The 18,922-nt window shown below is 64.3% G+C and overlaps 1 protein-coding gene across 1 annotated transcript; it reads left to right on the forward strand.

Annotated features, from left to right (window-relative positions):
• Positions 1 to 2,147: 2,147 nt before the first annotated feature.
• On the forward strand, positions 2,148 to 18,522 carry DPYSL4 (dihydropyrimidinase like 4). Its single transcript, XM_022568402.2, has 14 exons — positions 2,148 to 2,313; positions 5,903 to 5,991; positions 6,650 to 6,834; positions 8,789 to 8,953; positions 10,793 to 10,854; positions 10,951 to 11,031; positions 12,732 to 12,800; positions 13,168 to 13,288; positions 14,201 to 14,357; positions 14,613 to 14,754; positions 15,350 to 15,520; positions 15,789 to 15,968; positions 17,481 to 17,646; positions 18,394 to 18,522. The coding sequence occupies exons 1-14, from the start codon at positions 2,275 to 2,277 to the stop codon at positions 18,483 to 18,485; spliced, it is 1,719 nt and encodes a 572-aa protein (XP_022424110.1). The 5' UTR covers positions 2,148 to 2,274; the 3' UTR covers positions 18,486 to 18,522.
• Positions 18,523 to 18,922: the final 400 nt, after the last annotated feature.

Genomic DNA, 18,922 nt, shown 5'->3' on the forward strand with positions numbered 1-18,922 from the left:
CTCCTACTGTGTCTCACCCCAAACCTTGAAGATTTTTTAAATTAATTAATTAATTTTAATTTTGGCTGCATTGGGTCTTCGTTGCTGCACGCGGGTTTTCTCGAGTTATGGCGAGCGGGGGCTCCTCTTTGTTGCGGTGCGCGGGCTTCTCATTACGGTGGCTTCTCGTTGCAGAGCACGGGTTCTAGGCGCGCGGGCTTCAGTAGTTGTGGCTCGCGGGCTCTAGAGCACAGGCTCAGCGCATGGGCTTAGCTGCTCCGCAGCATGTGGGATCTTCCCAGACCACATGTCCCCTGTTCCCCTGCTCGAACCCGTGTCCCCTGCATTGGCAGGCGGATTCTTAACCACTGCGCCACCAGGGAAGCCCTGAACTTGTTTTTAAGGGCAGTCAGGAGCAGCTCCCGTGGGCGCATTCCCTCCCCTCCTCCCCCGCCCTGGCCCTCCCGACTTGCCAAATGTTTCAGAGTCAGAGCCTCCTTCCCTGACGTGAGATCGCCCACAGGGCCTGGAAATGTGGCTGGAGTTCCGAAAAACTGTGGTTTCTTCCGTGCGTGGTCCCCGCCTGCCCTTCTGCGGGTTGAGCGGGAGGTCGGAACCCCGGTTTGCCCCGGGGGCGAGCTGCGGAGCTTCGCTGGGACAGAACGCGCGCCCTCGGCCCAGATCCGGAGCGTTCAGCACTCCCTGCGTGGACAGCGCCAGCTCCGAGCGGATGCCAGGCCGGGCTGAGGGGTGGGGGGAGGGCTGGGGGGCTGGGGGGGGGGCGCCAGGCCCGGCTCCGCCCAGTCCACGAGAACTCGCAGACCCCGCCACGGGAGGCTCCAGGAACCGCCGCCCCTCGCTGGCTCCCGCTGTGGCAGCACAGCGGCCGCAGGAGCCAGCAGAGGCTCGGCCCGCGTGCCCGGGGATGCGGGGCATAGGAAGGCCCGGGCCGGCCCAAGCTTGGCGGAGTCTTCCGCTGCCTGGAGGACGCCTTTGAGAACAAGACGCTGCAGCTGGACGCGCGGGGAGGCGTACACCAGGGTCCGCGAGCAGGAGAGCCCCACAGCGGGCCAAGCTGCCACCAGGAGGGACGCAGCGAGCCAGGCGGAGACGGCCCAGAGGCTGCCACAAGTCTCCCAGAGAGGCCCAGCGTGGCCCAGCCCCGCGGCCCACAGCAGGTAGTGGCCGCAGTGCAGAGGCGCGGGCATCGGGGCCAGTGAGAGGGGGACGCGGGCCCTGGACTCCCTGAGACGCCACACGTCCACGCCGGAGGCCGCTGGGGCGCAGTCCAGGGGCTCGCCCTCTTCCACCAGCCCCCAGCTCCTCCAAGGGGACGCGAGGGCTCGCGGCGGGAACTTCTTCTCCCTGACTGGCCGTGTCTGAGCCTGGACTTCTATCCTGCGCGCCCCCCTCCTCAGAACCCGCCCGGAGGCCTGGCCTCTCCTGCCCTGGTCTGCCTCTCCGGTCCGTCCTGGGTCCTGGGTAGCTCTTTCTCTCTGTGTCTCTCTCGGTCTCTTTCTATCCCTTCTGTGTCTCTCCAACCTCCCACCTGACATCAAGCTTCGCGGGGCTGGCCCTGGGGCAGCCTCACAATGAGGTGTTTCACAATGAGGTGTCTCCACTGTCCGGTCCCAGGGCCAGCGCATGACCTGGCGTTCCGATCCCTGCCCGGGCAATACTCCAAGGAGCCCGGCTTTGGCCTGAAACGTCTTTCCGGACGGAGTCCAGCCTGAGCCTGGACTTGAGATTGCATTCAATCCCCGCGGCCCTGGGTGCCTCGGGTCATCAGGGAGCTGGTGGCGGTCCCTCGGCTGGCCAGGGTGGAAGGGGGTCCTGGCAGGACATTGTCGGAACGCTCACTCTCCATCCCGGGTGCAGACTCTGCACACACACTGGCCGGGACCGGTCGCAACCCTCTCCTCCTGCCCACCCTAAACAAGTTCGCCTCTCGGTCCTCGCAGGGGCCGGTCCGGGGCCTCAGCTCGCGCCTAGGGCCGGGGTTGCTGGTACAGTCACCGAGCCCGGCCGGGGCGGGGCTTGAAAGCAGAGCGGCGGCGGCGGGCCGGGGGGCGCGGCCGGGGGCGTGGCCGGGCCGGGGGCGGGGCCGGCAACGGAGCCGCGCGGCTCAGCGCGCTCCCACTTGGACGCCCGGCGCCCCCACGCGCACGCCTGGGCTCTGTGCGCCCCCACGTCGAGGCCTAGCTCGTGCGTCCGCCGCCGGGGACCCCCAGGACTGCAACTCCCGAACTGGGCCGCGCCGGCCAAAGGAGACGGCGGCGCAGCCGGAGGAGCAGGATGTCCTTCCAGGGCAAGAAGAGCATCCCCCGGATCACGGTGAGCTCCGCTCCCGGGGCCCGCTCCGCGCCTCCGGCCCACTGCCCCGGGCGGGACCTGGCCTCCGGGCCCCGGGGAAGACCCTCCCGGCCCTGCGCCGGGCTCCCTCCCTCCGTGTCCAGCTCCCGCGCTTGCCCCTGTGCCGGCGCGCTCCTTCCCGCGCAGCCCGGGGTCCCCGCGAGCGCCGCGCCGGAACCCCTTTATGGAGCCGGCGCATAGGCCCAGACCCTCCTCTGCTCCCGGCGAGGGCTGAGGGGAGGGCTGGGGCCGGGGGAGGCCTGCTCCCCACGCGCAGATGCACCTGCCTCCTCCCCCACCACCCCGCCCCCGTGCGTCCGGGCCTCTCTGGGAGCTCCGATTCGGAGTGGGCCGTCGGCGCGGCCCTTTGTTGACACCCACGGTCCGGCCTCCGGCCTCGGGGCGCAGAGATGCCATCCCCGCCCTGCGCCCCTCCGCCCTGCGCCCACGCCGCCGCCGCACCACCAGGAGCTCTTTGTCCGAGACAAAGCAACTCAACCCGGCCCGGAGCCCTTGGCGACCCGAACCACTCCGTGGAGCCGGGGTTCGGAGCCCCCGGGGTGGCGGGCGGGGGGGGAGAGAAGGTGGCTCGCTAGTCACTGTGCGGGCATCAGGCAGCTCAGGATACGGGGAGGCGACCCTCTAACAGCACACGCACTGCTGCGGGAGGTCCCACTGTCCACCCCGCGCTGCCAGGAAACAAAGCCGCCCCCTCCGTGCGGCCAGGAGCCCAGCGGGAGGGAGGGAGGGAGGGAAGGACGGAGGGAGGGAGGCGGGCGCCTGGGCGCCAGCTGGACGGTGCCTGGGAACCCACGGATTCAGATCCAGCGGGGAGGCGGTGGGATGGCCCAGGGAGTGGCCAGTTCACTTCCTGAGATACTCAGGGAGGAAGAAGCCCGCCCCACCCCTCGCAAACAGGAGAGGGTCAGACCTGATGCAGGCAGGGAGCCAGCCAGGGCCGGGAGGGGGCTGATCCCGTCTCTGGGCAGCTCAGACTCAAGTGGCTGGTTTAGGGGAACTTCTACCCTCATCCTGAGGAGCATGGCACCTCATCCTGCTGCATTTCCCCCTTGGTTCCAAACCCAGGAAGGCTCCCAGAATCGGAGTCCAGACGTCTGAGCATTGGAGGGTGGGGGATTGAGCAGGGCACCCAGGCCACAGTCTCTTCCTCTCCAAAGCCTTCCACGTCCTCTTCTTGGGCATCTCTGAGAACGCGCTGGTCCACTGGGGCTGGAGTTGGGGCTGTTGGAGTGGGGGCACTGCAGGGGGAGGCAGGAGGGTCTGAACACTGGCTCAGAAGGTGGGCAAGGTGGGTCCTTGTGATGTGACCTGTCAGGGCTGGGTCTAGGGCCCAGGGGACCGGGCAGTGAGCCTCTGCAGAACCCAGAAGGGAGAGGCCCAGGCAGCTGGGGCCGGGCCATGTGGTAGACCAGGAGTTGGCAGTAGGTCACACAGTAGGCATTTTCAGCTTCGAGGGCCACACTGTTTCTGGTGCAGCTACTCAGCCCTGCAAGAGAGCGGTCCTGGGTGTGACTGCTCCAGTAAAAGCTGAGCTTGGACATTGAAACGTGAATCTCATGTAACTTTTATGAGTCTTGAAAGTCTTCTTACGATGTCTTTCAACCAGCATAAGATGCAAACCATGCTCAGCTCCGGGCTGCACAAGGACAGGTCGAGGGCCGTGTTTGGCTTGTGGCACAGTTGGCCACCCTTTTGTAGACTGTGCGGTGGTGGTTTTACCTTTAGTCAGTAGAAATCTGAGAATTCAGCCCAAACTGTTAGATGTTAATAAGAATAGAGAATGATGTGATAAGGCTCATAGGCGATGAATTATTTATCCTCTCAGCAGATTCGTAAGAGAATCTGGCATCCGTCAGTTCTCTTGGCGTCAGGCTGATGGTGTGCAAAGAGCCGGAACCCCCGGCCTGGAGCCCTGCCTGGCCTCTGGGTGGGCACCCCTGAGCCCCGGGCCAGGTCCCAGAGCCCCTGTGAAACAGCCGTCACTCCGGCCTGGTCAAGTCGCAGAGAGTGGGAGGCTCCAGCAGGAGGGAAAGTGCTGCAGGGCTGGGCTCTCGCCTGCTTCGTTCTGCACTCAGCTCTTTGCTCCTGCTTTGTGTTTCTCTCCGTTTTTCTCCACTGAGGTCAGACCATCACCCCTGACATCATGCACGGCTCCATTACTGGCTCCCCCTCTGCCTCACTCCCTCCTTCCTGACCATCAGAAGTGGGCTTATGGCTGCCCAGCTCCGGGCTGCGGGGTGCCCCAAAGAGCTGGCCGAACTTGCTGCCACTTTGTTCACCCCCTTGGGCCACCCGCAGGCGGCACCAGAACCGGCACCAGAACCGGCACCAGAACCGGCAGGCCCCCGCTGTCCTCCGGGCCCTGCATCAGCAGCCCCTGCTCCCCAACCCCCGGCCCCCCTGGAGTCCATCTCTCACCCGCCCCCAATGCCGGCCCGAGGCCCCCCTGGAGTCCATCTCTCACCCGCCCCCAATGCCGGCCCAGGGCCCCCCTGGAGTCCATCTCTCACCCGCCCCCAATGCCGGCCCGGGGCCCCCCTGGAGTCCATCTCTCACCCGCCCCCAATGCCGGCCCGGGGCCCCATGTCTCACCCAGACCACATCAGACCCGACTCCAGCCATGGCCCTGTCTCCATCCTTGAACACCACGGGCTGCTCTCTACAACAGGCTAATGTGAACTCTGTACGATCATTTAAACCCCAGCTTAAGGCCTCCCAGGTGGCGGCCCACTGATTCCCCAAGTCCAGCATGCCCCACTCCTACCCACCTCCCATTCCCCCCACCCCCTCCACCCCGCCTCGTTTCCTCTCCTGCATCAACCAGACTCTTTACTGCCTCAGGGCCTTTGCATGGGCTGTGCCCTGGCCTGAGCTTGAGTCACCTCCAGTTTTAGCTCCTCTGACAGGCCCTTCTCGGTCCCTGAGGCAGCCAGGCCTGTCTCCCATCACGCTGTCACGTCACCTGCTTTGTGCTCTTGCGTCTGTCACCATCTGTGACGGCCATGTGTGTGATGTCTGTCTCCCTCCCCAGGGGTAGGGCCCCTGCCTGCCGGCACTGCCTCAGGGCACAGAGATTCTGGAAGGAGCCCGCCCCAGCTGTCAGCCGGAGCCGCCTCTGTGGGTGGACGAGTAGGGCAGACCTTCCAGGCCAGCAGGGGCGTGTGAGATGTGGTCCACCTCCGCCCTCGGCCTGGGCTTTACAAATTAGGTAACGGGTGTGAAGATGTACGCGTGGTTCACGGCACTGCTGTTCGCACCGCCTCGGCTTTGCCGTGGTGAAGCAGGGAGCTAGCTGGTCGTACACCCTGTGCCTTTGGCGAGGCCAGACTGCCTGACCTGTGTTTGCAGGTCACGTGCAGGGCCCGTAGGCAGCTGCCCCCAAGGGCCACCGTCTCGGGGCACCCTCTGCCCGCCCTTGGTGTGTGCTGGATTTCGTGCCCACAAGTGTGCCTGAATGTTTCCGTCCTAATCCCAGGGTAAAGCTTCTGCTCAAGATACTGTTGAGTCACTTAGTTGGGAGGAAACTTACCCATTTCTTTGTTTCTGATAGAGTGACCGCCTTCTGATCAGAGGCGGGAGGATCGTGAATGATGACCAGTCCTTTTACGCTGACCTGTATGTGGAGGACGGTTTGATAAAGTGAGTTTCTACCTCAGATATCTTCATGGTCACACGTTGATCACACACTACCCAGAAGTTTACTTTTGGGCGAGATCCATGTGAATGGTTCTTTCTTTCCCAAAAGCTCGTTCCCTGGAAATAGCTTTTGCCCAACCCGAGCCTTCAGTGAAGCCTCAGAGAGCGGAACGATGGCTTCCTCGTTTCTTTGTTAACACAGCTTCAGTACGGTGTGGGGCTCAAAGTAGGTGTTTAATAAATGCTTATCGACCACACCTATCAGCTTGTCTGCTCGTGCCTGTCAGGTAGCTCCAGGGACTTCCCTGGCTGTCCAGTGGTTAAGACTCCACGCTCCCAATGCAGGGGGTGCACGTTCGATCCCTGGTCGGGAACTGAGTTCCCACATGCCACGCGGCAGGAACAAAACAAAACAAAGGAGCAGCTCCAGCCTCTGGTCAATAAGCAGCGAGTGGACACCTAAGTGACCGGCACAGGGTTGGCTCCTCCGTGTTGACGGTCCTGAGCCCCAGAGTGTGGGCTGGTCAAGTCTTGGCCGTATCGCCCTTTTCCTCAGGGACAAGAGCCCAAGGGCAAGAGTCCCGGCTCTGCATCATTGCCAGGAGCCCGTTCACGTTTGCTCAGGTCTCTTCCTAACCAGCGAAATCTCTGTTGCTTTCAGACAAATTGGAGAAAACCTCATTATCCCTGGGGGCATGAAAACGATTGATGCTCACGGCCTGATGGTCCTGCCGGGCGGAGTGGACGTCCACACAAGGCTGCAGATGCCCGTCCTGGGCATGACCCCGGCCGATGACTTCTGCCAGGGGACCAAGGCCGCCCTGGCAGGAGGGACCACCATGATATGTGAGTGTCTCCTGTGGGGAGTGTCCATCCCAGCCCGTGGTCCTCTGGCAGGTTTGCATGTCGCAGGAAGAGCTTTCCCTGATGGTGTTTTTCTCAGGCCTCTTTCCCTTTATTACATCTCATTCTAAGAAATCCTTGAGTGCCTGTCTAACCCTGTCCCTCATCCTGAGTCGTGCTGCCTGGGCCAGCTCTGGAGCGTGCCTGGGATTTCCACGGGAGCACAGGGGTGTACGCCCAGTAATGTTATTTCCCGGGAAGCTAGCAGCTGGCTAAGGACCAGGTTTGGAAAACCCAAGTGCAGGGGTCGTGTTGCCTGAAATGTCAGACACAGTTGCCCCTGAACCTCACACCCTGTGAGGCTTGGTTTGCAGAAACTCCCTGCCCGTGTCAAAAGAGCTAAAGACGGAGCCTGTGTTTTAGGAAAGCGATGATGAAAAATACCATTACCCTATCAACAAGCCCCAGAGGTACCGTTTCTTTAGTGCCGACCCTGTGCCAGGGCACGAGCGCCATCCTGATGAGTCTCAGCTCCGTGCTCTCCTCGTACAACCCCCTGAGCTGGGCAGAGAAGCCCCAGTTAACAGCTTGTGAGGTGAATTCACTTGCCCACCGCGAACTTGCTCGTGGCCAGCGCAGGGGCCAGGAAGAGGCACCAGCGTGCAGCCCTCCTCCCGTGGCCTTGAGCGCCATCAACTCCGCAGTCCCGAGCACAGACATGTCCACTAGGTTGGACCTGGCCTAACACACCCAGTCCAGCCCCGGCTGCGCCGCATCCTGGCTGTGACTTCAGGCAACGCAGCTCTCTTTTAGACGCGTCTCGCCTCCCTGATCTGTCAGAGGCAAGAGGAAGCGGGCGGAGGATGGAGCAAGCGGGTGCACGTCGTAGCTTTGCTGTGTCTGTGTGCCACCGGGAAAGGCTGCTCTGGGGACCCTGGGCTACTTCACGAGTGACATTTAGATGTTGCGACATCCTGGCCTGGTGTGGTTTACTGAACTACGACGTGGAAGGAAAAACCCAACAATGGTCCACCTTTTAGTCTGATTAAATCGCGAGTTGCGATTTCAGGCCCTTGGTCCTGCTTGTCATTGGTGGCCCCCCGGGCTGAGCAGGCGCCGTCGTGGTTATGTCACCTGCGCCTGCTGGTGCTGAGGCATCAGACCGGCCGTGAGGACAGAGATGCTGCAGGGCTGGGCTGGCCTAGGCGGAGCCGCCCGCAGCTCCAGGCTGGAGCTGTGAGCGGCCTGCAGGGCGGGGCCCTGGGCTCGTGACCTGAGCTGTGGGAAGCAGAGGGCCCACGTGCGGGCGCGCTGCAGGAAGGCACGGCATTTGCCTGTAACCCCGGGGCGGTGTGCCTCCCCCCCGCCCCCCCCGGCCACCGCACTCCCAGCTCTTTCCCTGCACCTGGCAGAGGCTGCGAGCGGGGTTTGGACCTTGGACGCGGGGTTGCCGGCAGGGTGGGGTGACGGTGCAGTGTCCACGTGCGTTCCCAGTTTCCCCGGGGGGTGGGGTGGGAGCACCGCTCGAGGGCTGTGCGGCCAGTGAGGCAGGAGGGAAGCCAGCCCCGTGCACTGCTGTGGGCAGGCTCGCGGGTCCAGCGCCACGGACAGTGGTGCCGCCCCTCCCCCTCCAGGGGCACCTCACTCAGGCCAGGCCTGTGCAGGAGGTGGAGGCCTAAACTACCGCTGGGCTCTTTGCGGGGTGTCCACTGGAGAGTGAGGGCCTCCCCTCTGCTCAGAGAGACGCTGGGGACGAGGGGCGGGAGACGCCTCTTTGGACAGAACCGACGGGCAGGTTCCCAGCAGCCTCAGCCCGGTGTTGGGTAGGAGGCCTCTTCTCTGCTTTTCTCAGACGTGCTTCCTGGTTTCCTGGGAACACGAAGCCGCTCTCCCTTGGAGGCCCAGGTGGTTCCGGTGGCACGGGTGGGGGGCTCAGCTGACCACGCTGTCCCCACAGTGGACCACGTGTTCCCCGACACGGGTGTGAGCCTGCTGGCAGCCTACGAGCAGTGGCGGGAGAGGGCGGACCGTGGAGCCTGCTGCGACTACTCCCTGCACGTGGACATCCCCCGCTGGCACGAGAGCACCAGGGAGGAGCTGGAGGCCCTGGTGAAGGACAAGGGTGAGCGGGACGCCCGGCCGGGTGGAAGGGCAGCTGCAGGGCCTGGCTTCCCCGGCCTCGGGTGGACGCTGTGTGCACCTGAGCCCGGGGCAGGTGGTCACGAGCTGGGAGAAAGTTGGACAAGAGCCATTCGAAGATCTGCTAGGCTGAGAGGTCACCTGCGTCCGAGTCTGGGGACGCATCCCGTAGCTGTTGTCCTCACAAGAGGACACAGCAGGGACCTCCCTGGAGGCCCAGTGGTTAAGCCTTCACCTTCCAGTGCAGGGGGTGCGGGTTGGATCCCTAGTTGGGGAGCTAAGATCCCACATGCCTCGCGGTCAAAAAACCAAAACATAAAACAGAAGCAATATTGTAAGAAAATTCAATAAAGACTTAAAGGAAAAGAGGACGCAGCAGTCACAGCTGTCACCTCGGTCCCCTTGTGTCTTGGCCCTGGATGAAGGGTAAGCGCTATAAGCCTTCTTAGCATCTTAAGAGCCTTTAGAAGGAGATGCCTTAAAACCTACTGCCAAAAAAAATCAAAATAAAATAAAACCTACTGCTGCCTCAGCTGAAACAGGACGGTTTACAGATGAGGCTTAATTTTTTTTTAAATCAAAAGTCCTGAAGCTGAAACCACATCAGAGTTTATAGAGGATTTGACAAGTTAGCTGGACGTCGTAACTGAGCTCTGGCGACTGGCTTTGAGGGTGGGCCTAGCGCACAGCCGGGAGAGGAGCTGGAGAGGCTGAGATGGGGGGTGCTGGCTGCAGACCCCTGGCCCGGGCCCTGGAGGCCACAGGGCCCTCCCCACAGGAGACGCTGCCACCCGCCCCACTGTACCTCCGAGGGAGGCAGGGAGGTTCCTGGAGGCCATTTCCCAAAGAGCGACGGTCCTCACACCAGTAGCCTTTGGCATTTAGGACCCCCAACCTGGGGATGGGCAGGGGGCTCTCAGCCTCTGCACCTCATTCCAGGCAGTGGCTCCGCCACCCGGGTTGTTCCTTAACAGGATCGGGAGGCCTGCGGCCTTGCAGCTCCGAGCAGAGGTAGAAACCAGGCACCTGCCGCCACCACCCTCCTGCCGGGGCAGGGCGCTGGTCCTGGCCTGCTGCGTGGAGTCCAGGGACGGGCCTGCATGCTGACCAGTAGCCTCCACCAGGCGCCCTGGGGCGGGTTGTCACCTGGGGGGTCGGCTCGTGTGGCACTGGGTGACAGTTTCCTCCGCGTGCCTTTGCTCAAGTTCGCACTTTCGACCCAGCGAGATGACAGGGAGGAGGGAGGGGCCGCGCACCGCTGGTTTGGATGGTGGGGGGGTCAGGTGAGTCCCCAGCTGGTCCCGAGTCCACACAGCACAGGAGAGCTCGACCCTGGCCTGATGGGCCCCTGACGCCGCGGGCAGCTGGTCCTGTTCCTTCTGCTTTTCCTGAGGTCCTGAGCGGGCGCTGTGAGCGGGACCTGGCAGGTGCCACCAAGGCCCGCAGGCCAGGTGGCCAACATGAGGGCCACCCCGGCGCCCAGTGCGGGAGGGGCTCCTGTGCAGCCCGGGCGGAGCTCAGGCAGCGAGCCTGCAGCTCACGGCTCCCTTCCGTCCAGGGGGCACGGGGCTCCCGGGGCTCCCAGGGGCCATGGGGGGTTAGCGGGTGGGGGGCGGGGTATCACCTGGCTCTGCCACTGGGGAACAATTGGTTCCTGACCCCAGAGCTCGAGGAGCGGGAGGCGCCGGGGTGACTCTGTCCCCATCCCGGCCCGGGAGAGTGTGGGGCTGGTCCCCCAGGGCCACCAGGCCAGCTGGTGGGGCCCCTGGAGCTCAGGGAGCAGTGGAGGCTCCTGGCATCCACCTCTCCTGCCTCCCCCCAGGTGTGAACTCCTTCCTGGTCTTCATGGCATACAAGGACAGGTACCAGTGCACGGACGGCCAGGTAAGGCCAGGTGCCGAGTGGGGGAGCGAGCAGGTGTCTCAGGCTGCTGTGGATGGGAGACACACAGCCTCACACAGCCCATGTGCCTCTCCCCAGATGTACGAGATCTTCAGTGTCATCCGGGACCTGGGAGCCGTGGCCCAAGTGCACGCGGAGAACGGCGACATCGTGGACGAGGTGTGGGCGGGGCTGGCGGGGTGACCCCTGCCCACTTGGGTGTGAGCACTGATCCCACAAACCCTGACGGAGGGAACCTGGAACTTGACCCAGTAAATGGCTTGCCCAGGTCAAAGGGCAAGCAGGCAGGGCGTCAGGGAGTCTGGGGGGCTCTTGGCCATAACAGATTTTTCCATGATCATCATACTTCTGATCAAAAAGCTTCCAAAACCAGGGACTTCCCTGGCGATCCAGTGGATGCGATTCTGCACTTCCACCGCAGGGGGCGCAGGTTCCATCCCTGGTTGGTGGCGGAGCTCCTATGCTTCGCGGTGTGGCCAAAAAAAAAAAAAAAAATTCTCCGAAATCAAAGTGTTGCTTCTTGGTGAGGGGTGCCGAGACTGGGGTCTCCGAGCCCTCCGCCCCCTGGACTGAGGCCCCTCCCATGAGCACACCTGTTGGGTTAGTGGCGCTGTCCTCAGTCGCGCCCCAAGCTGCCTGGGGGGTGCCTGGCCCTGCTGCGCACGCCCCCACCTTCCCTGTGGGCCCAGGGCTGTGAGGCGGGTGCCCCCAGCCTCTGCCCCTCACCCCGTTTTCCCGTCCGCCCACAGGTGCAGGTTGGGTGGGGTGCCCAGGAGCTTCCAGGCCTCCTGGGGACCTGGCGGGAGGTTGCACACACAGGGCCACCTCCCCAACATTCCAGACCCACAGAGAAGCTTCCTGGGACCCGTAGGGCTCTGCCCCTCCCAAGTTCAACGGGAGGGTGGTGACACTCAGGAGGGGCATGTGGGGTTCCGGGCATCGGGTACTGTATGTGCTTCCAGGGTTCGAGGCCAGGCCCGGCAGGAGACGTCGTGGGTCATGCTTAGTGTTCAGGACGCTGGGCCGCGAGTGCCAGGGAGGCTTATTAGGGGGTCGGTGGGATTCTGCTCCCCCATTCTCCACGCCGAAGCTCGTTTACACCGTAGGGTGCTGTGGCTCAGACCTGTAGTATGAGTGAGCTTGCCCAAGAAGAAGCCCCGTCCCCGACTGTGCACAGCCGCCACGCACAACCCGCTGCGCACGCCGCTGCCGCGCATGCCCGCGACCGCACTCCCCCACACGCACGCCCCCGACGCACACGCCCCCGACCACACTCTCCCGCCGCGCATGCCCCCGCCACGCACACCCCGCCGCGCACGCCCCCGCCGCACACTCCCCAACACGCACTCTCCCGCCGCGCATGCCCCCTCCACGCACACCCCGCCGCGCACGCCCCCGCCGCACACTCCGCGACAACACGCCCCCGCCGCGCATGCCCCCGACAGCACGCCCCCGCCGCGCATGCCTCCGCCACGCACGCTGCGCCGCGCATGCCCCCGACCGCACTACCGCCCACCCCCCCCCGCGCATGCCCCCGCCACGCACACCCCGACGCGCACGCCCCCGACCCTCACCCACTGGGGAAACAACACGGCAGGCAAGGCTGTGGGGTCTTGTCCCCTCACTTAGGGGGCCTGCGACCTTGGGCAAGTCCTTGCCCTTTGCAAGCCCCGTTCCCTCATCTGTAATTGGGGGCGCTGGAGTCACTCCGCTTCGGGACCCCTCTGCTCCGTTCTGAGTTCTCTGGGATTGGTGATCCTCAGGGGCCTGGAAGTCTGGGCTCATCTCGGGGAGCACGGGTCGTCTCAGGGTCAGGGTGTCCTGGGCTGTGTCCAGGCTGGAACGTGGTGTGTATTTAGGAGCAGAAGCGGCTGCTGGAACTCGGCATCACCGGCCCCGAGGGCCACGTGCTCAGCCGCCCAGAGGAGGTAGGTGTGAGCTTGCTGGGAACACTCCCCCGACTGGGCGTCCATCAGGGGTTGGGTCTGGCCCTGTGGTCCCGGCAGGGCTGTGCTCCCTCTGTCCTCGTCTGGAGGCGTGAATCAAGGCTCACCTTCCCTCCTACCACTGGTCACCCTGAGGCCTTTATGCGAGGCCAAGAAGGTGGCGTGGTCAGCCCTGGGGTCTGCATGGGTCGGCCCAGATTCTGGGCACCGAGCCCCAGGCTGGGGTCCTCACCCACCCAGGGGTGCTCCCTCTGGGCCCGGGATCCATGGGTGGTCCGGGGGCATCTCATGCCCATACTGGTCAGGAGGCCCTAGTGTTTTCGTGTGGCCTGAGTGCCCCCATCCCCAGGTGGAGGCTGAGGCCGTGTACCGCGCTGTCACTGTAGCCAAGCAGGCCAACTGTCCCCTGTACGTCACCAAGGTGATGAGCAAGGCTGCGGCCGACGTGATCGCCCAAGCCAAGCGCAGAGGTGAGTGGTGGCCCGGACCGGGGCGCGGGGCCAGGGTCTCTCTGGGGGTCTGTCACGTCCTCAGCTTCCCGGGGCTGGGCCAGCTGGACAGAGGCTCAGCGCAGGCAGACCCCACGGGGACGCAGTGGCTGCCCTGCCAGCCCCTTCATGGTGGGGTGGCCTCTGGTGTGGGGTCACCAGGGCTGTGGCCGGCAGGAGATGTGGGCACCTGGTGCTTGTGTGGGGTGGGTGGCCTGAGTCTCCCCTCTTGTCCAAACAGCAGTGGAGCACTGGGGGGCCTTGAAGCAAAAGTGAGGCCTAGTGGCCCTGTTTGCACAGAAGTGAGTGTCAGAGCTGTGCTCCGTGTGTGCGTGTGTCTGTGCGCAATGTGTGTGGCATGTGTGTGTGTGTGTGTGGTGTGAATGGTGCATGAGAGTAGATCCTCATGTCGTGTAAGGGAGCTTGGCCCAGCTGACCCTGGGGGCCCATGTTACTGTCCGCTGGACACGTCCTGCGTCCAGGAGCTGGGGTGCGGGTCCCGAGGGCTGGATGCCCTCTGGCCCTGGAAGCCCAGGCCATGGAGGAGGCAAGGGGTCACTGACGGAGCCAGGTCCTTGCACAGAGGCTGTGGCCAGGCAGGCCGGGCAGTCAGTTGACGGTGACTCACTGCAGCCTGTGGGCCCAGCAGGGGTGTGAGGCAGCAGGGACAGAGGACCCACTTAGGGAGCCCCAGGTGGCCTGGGCCGGGCGCCCCCAGAGCAGGGGAAAAGCTGTCCCAAAAGGCTTGGGGGATCGAGGGGCAGTTTGCGTCAGCCCTGGGACCACAGGGCCAGACCCACCCCACGATGCAGGCCGGGTCAGGGGGGCGTTCCCAGGCCCTGTCTGGGTCTGGGGACATGGGGGCCGGCAGTGCCCCTCACGGCCTCACCGCAGGTGTGGTCGTGGTCGGGGAGCCCATCACCGCCGGCCTGGGCACCGACGGCTCCCACTACTGGGGCAAGAACTGGGCCAAGGCCGCAGCCTTCGTCACGTCACCCCCCCTCAACCCGGACCCCAGCACTGCAGACCACCTCGCCTCCCTGCTGTCCAGGTAGGGAGCTGCCTACGTGCCCCTCGCCCTGGCCTGGCCTGTGCCCGCCGGCAGCTCCAGGCCTCTTGCGTCCGGAGACTCCACACCGGGGTCCTTGCCCTCCCACCTGTGCCCCGAGGCCCCAGCTCTGACCTCTCTGACAACCTCTCCCCCACCCCCCGTGGGCCGAGCAGCTGGGTAGGGGTGGAGCCAGCTGGGCCTTTGGCGGCTCAGGAAGGACAGGCCCCTCTGGGCTCTGACTCCGGCTCTCCTCAGCGGGGACCTCCAGGTGACCGGCAGTGCCCACTGCACCTTCACCACTGCCCAGAAGGCCGTCGGCAGGGACAACTTCACGCTCATCCCCGAGGGCACCAACGGCGTGGAGGAGCGCATGTCTGTGGTCTGGGAGAAATGCGTGGTGGGTGCAGAAGTGGGGACGCAGGGTCCTCCCCACAGAATGCTGCCTGTTCATCAGAGAGGGAAGCCCCTTGAGCGGCAGATCCACCAGAGCAGAGGTCGGGGCTCGTGGGCCCCAGGGTGTTGTCCCCCCAGCCTTGCCATCCAGGGCTCCCTAGACATTTGCTTCTGGTCCTAATGCACACGACCCAGGGAGAGCGGGGTCCCTGCCCTGGTGGAGTTACACTCCGCGAGATTTCCTCAGACATCCATCTCGCTCGGAGGGTCCTGCCCACGGCCTCTGCCCCCATGACCCCAGGCCTGAGCCCTTCCCTGAGCTAAGGCCCTGACCCCAGGCTCCTGGCCACCCCAGGGGGATGGTCGCGTCCTTTGGGGACACAGACATCATCGTGGAAGCATCAGCTTCCATTTGCCCACAAAGTGAGCGTGGAGACCAGCTTGGTGCCCAGGAAGAACCAGACCTGCAGGCACGACTGAGGCACACGACACGCGGCCTAGGGGACAGGGGCCACCTCCACACAAGAGCCCCGAGACCAGACCCTGCCTGCGGTCAGGAAGGGCCCCCTCGCGACTCACCCCCGCCTCTTACTTCTCAGGCCTCGGGGAAGATGGACGAGAATGAGTTTGTTGCTGTGACCAGTACAAATGCAGCCAAAATCTTCAATTTTTACCCAAGGAAGGGACGGGTGGCCGTAGGCGCCGACGCCGACCTGGTCATATGGAACCCCAAGGCCACGAAAGTCATCTCTGCCCAGAGCCACCACCTGGTGAGAGAAGCCTGGGCCCATGTCGGGGTCGGGGGCCTGGGGAGCCCTGCAGCCTTCCTGGGGGGTGGGCAGAGCAGCGGAGGCGGGAGGGTGAGCCCTCTGCCGGCTCCTCCAGGAATGCTCTGTGCTCCTGAGAACCATGCCTCAGGGGCAGGGGTGCAGGGCGCGGCGGCCACTGCCCTCTGAATCCCGGCCCGGCCGAGTGGGCGCCCTGCTCAGGAGTCCTGGATCAGGAGAACGCTGAGCAGCCCCTGGCTGTTCTCCCCAGAACGTGGAGTACAACATTTTCGAAGGCGTCGAGTGCCGAGGAGCCCCCGTGGTGGTCATAAGTCAGGGCAGGGTCGTGCTGGAGGACGGGGCCCTGTTCGTCACCCCCGGGGCTGGCCGCTTTATTCCGCGGAAGACCTTCCCCGACTTCGTCTACAAAAGGATAAAGGCTCGCAACAGGGTAAGGCCTGAGCCCGGCAGGCGGGTGGGCATGAGCTCTCAGGCCTCCTCCGGGTCAGCCCTGCCCACGGCCACTGTCGGGAAAGCACAGCGGCCCCATTGCTCCGGGCGCTTCTTAGCGGTGCTTCGCCCGCGTTAGTTACCAGGCAGCCCGTGTCACTGTAGAAAGCGTGGGTGTGAAGCAAAAAAAACGCCTCGTAGCCACCCTCCAGGTACACTGCCACTAAGGCTAGCAGAACCCGCCCAGGATTTCCCCGGGAGCAGACGTAGATGTTAATAAATTAAGGAAGGAGAACACGTGGTTTACACGGCATCCATGAACTTGGAAGTTGTGAGCCCTCGTCTTCCCACGCGGGCTTGGCCATCTGCCCGCTGAGTCTGGTGGATGCACCAGGTGTCCACCCAGGCCCTGCGCTGCATGCACAGGTGGTTCACACATGCGCACAGGCACACACACACACACACACACACACACACACACACAGCTGCACACGTGGTTACTGTACACTCTGGTTTGCTTTATCCCAGCCCTGTTTCCAGTTTTCTAGACTAAAGACGTTGTCTGAGCTCGTATGAGGAGGGATGGCTTTCGGGCTGGGCTGAGGGCCAGGTGCTGGTCTCCTTCCCAGGAAAGGAGAGCGGAGGCTGCCCTAACTCGTAGACGCTTCTGTCTCAGGCTGCAGGGCCCACACCACGGCTGCTGCCCACATCTGACCTGGGCACACCACCCCCTCCTCTCTCAGGGTTCGAGCAGGGCTGAGAGGCAGGGTCCAGGGCAGAGGGCTGGGCATCGCACCCCTTGGGGTGAGGTCCGGGGCACCCCTGGGCATTGGCCACTGGGAAGCTCCGTGAGGTGGCAGGCCAGCCCCACATACAGCCGCAGCATGGAGCAGGGAGAGGGGACGGCTCCCCGTCACACACCCGGGGTGATGGGGGCAGACCCGAATCTGCAGAACGCCACACCCCACAATCGCTCTTGCCCTGCGCCCCTGCCCCACTGTGACCCCTGCAGGGCAGGATCTGGTCAGAGGCCCTTGGGGCTGGGTTCAGCCGCACAGTCACGAGTGTAAGCCACAAATCCCCAGGCAGGTGCCAGCTGCAGACACAAGCACAGCTGAAGGCTTTGCCTCAACCCTCGGACTGTTGGTCCGTCATGGTGGCCACTGGGAAGGGCCTCTGCCTCTGGGGTCCATTTTCAGGGAGGGCAGGATGCAGGGCCACCACCTCAGGGCTTCCTCAGGAACACAGCGGGGGCTGCGTGGGGGGCCACAGTACGGTGGGTACTGAGGAGGCAGGGACTATGTTGGGACCAGTTTCTGATTCCAAAAGGAGCCTCCTCCACAGGCCACCCCTGTCCGAGCATCTCCTACAGCTTGGGGCACTGCTGCCCAGCCTCGGGGGAGGGAGGTACGTGTCCACACTCGCGGGTTGTCACCCCTGTTGGCGGGGAGCCCCCTGCCCTCGAGCCCGGGGCCCACGCAGCACCCCCTCATGCCAGCCTCTCGGCCCACAGCTGGCAGAGATCCACGGCGTGCCCCGAGGCCTCTACGACGGGCTGGTCCACGAGGTGATGGTGCCTACCAAGCCAGGGGCCGGTGTGCAGGCCCGCGTGTCCTGCCCGGGGAAGATCTCAGTCCCACCCGTTCGCAACCTGCACCAGTCGGGGTTCAGTCTGTCTGGTGAGTTGAGCCCAGTGTCTGTGGGACCCGAGGACCACGTGGTAGTCCAGCCTCCAGCCCCTCACTGCCCCATAGCGCAGAGGCACACATGTGAGGTGCATAAGGATGGGGCCTGGGGGCTTCAAGGGCTCTGGGGGCCCAGCGTGCAGCCACCAGGCTCAGGCCTCTGATCAGGGTCTCAGCTGTGCTCCCAGCATGCTAGGATTCTAAGAGAAGCCCTGAGCCCCAGGCTCTCCCTGCACACGGAGCCAGACCCTCCCTCTCTCTTCCCAGCCCTTGGTTGGGGGCCCACCAGCCCCTGACATCCTGTCTCAGCCTCCCTATTGAGGTGATGGACGTCCCTGCCTACCCCCTGGGGATGTAGGGCCAGGGGCGGGTCCCCTTTGGAATCCAGCATCGTCCTAAAGGCTAAAGGCAGCCTTCTCCCATCATGGGGGTCGGTGCGGGGCAAGACCCACGGGCGGGGCAAGCAGGACTGGCCCAGCCTCTGCTCCTCCGGACCGGATTCCCAGAGGGTCAACCTTGACCTCCAGTCTCTGGCCGCATGCACACCTGGCCTCACTTGTCTGCTCATCTGAGGCCTCAGTGGTGGGAGTGCCTGACCGGTGGCCTGGCTGAGCTGCCAGGGCCGTCGGGGAGCGTGGGGGGCCTGCCGTGTGGGGCTGTGGCTCCGCATCCCTGGCCTCGCGGGTGTGGCCTGTTTGCGTCACCTCCCTAGCGCCACTTCCACTCCTGGCTTCCCCACAGGCTCTCAGGCCGATGACCATATCGCCAGGCGCACGGCTCAGAAGATCATGGCGCCACCTGGCGGCCGCTCCAACATCACATCCCTGTCCTAGGTGCTGCTCGTGCCAGCGGCGGGCGTGCCTGTGGGCGACAGCCACTCCCCTCTGTTCCCTTCCCTTCGTTGAACCTATTTTGAAAGGTGCCTGGCCTTACCTTCCCCTCCCCAAAAACTCTCTTCTTGGGGTCCCAGGTCCTGTTACCAGGAGCCCCCGCAGGAGAGGCTGAATTTGGGGAGGTTTCACTGCCAGGGCAAGGAGGCTGGACATGGTGGCGGGGACAGCTCAGGTGGCCCTGAGCCCGGGTGCCAGGCGCCTCAGGAAGACAGGGGCCTCCTAGGATGCCCAGGGCAGCTGGGCCAGGACGAAAGGCTGGGGGTGTTTTGCCCTCGTCCCTATCAGGAATCATTGCCCTGAGGACCCCCAGCTCTGCCACCCGCTCCCACGGGCAGAGGTGCAGCCCGTCCCTGTGTGCCTTAGCGCAGGCAGGAGCG

The sequence above is a fragment of the Delphinapterus leucas genome, chromosome 16 (genome assembly GCF_059928025.1).
Source record: "Delphinapterus leucas isolate spDelLeu-1000000601 "Yukka" chromosome 16, BTC_Dleu_Yukka2, whole genome shotgun sequence".
NCBI classification, from domain to species: Eukaryota; Metazoa; Chordata; class Mammalia; order Artiodactyla; family Monodontidae; genus Delphinapterus; species Delphinapterus leucas.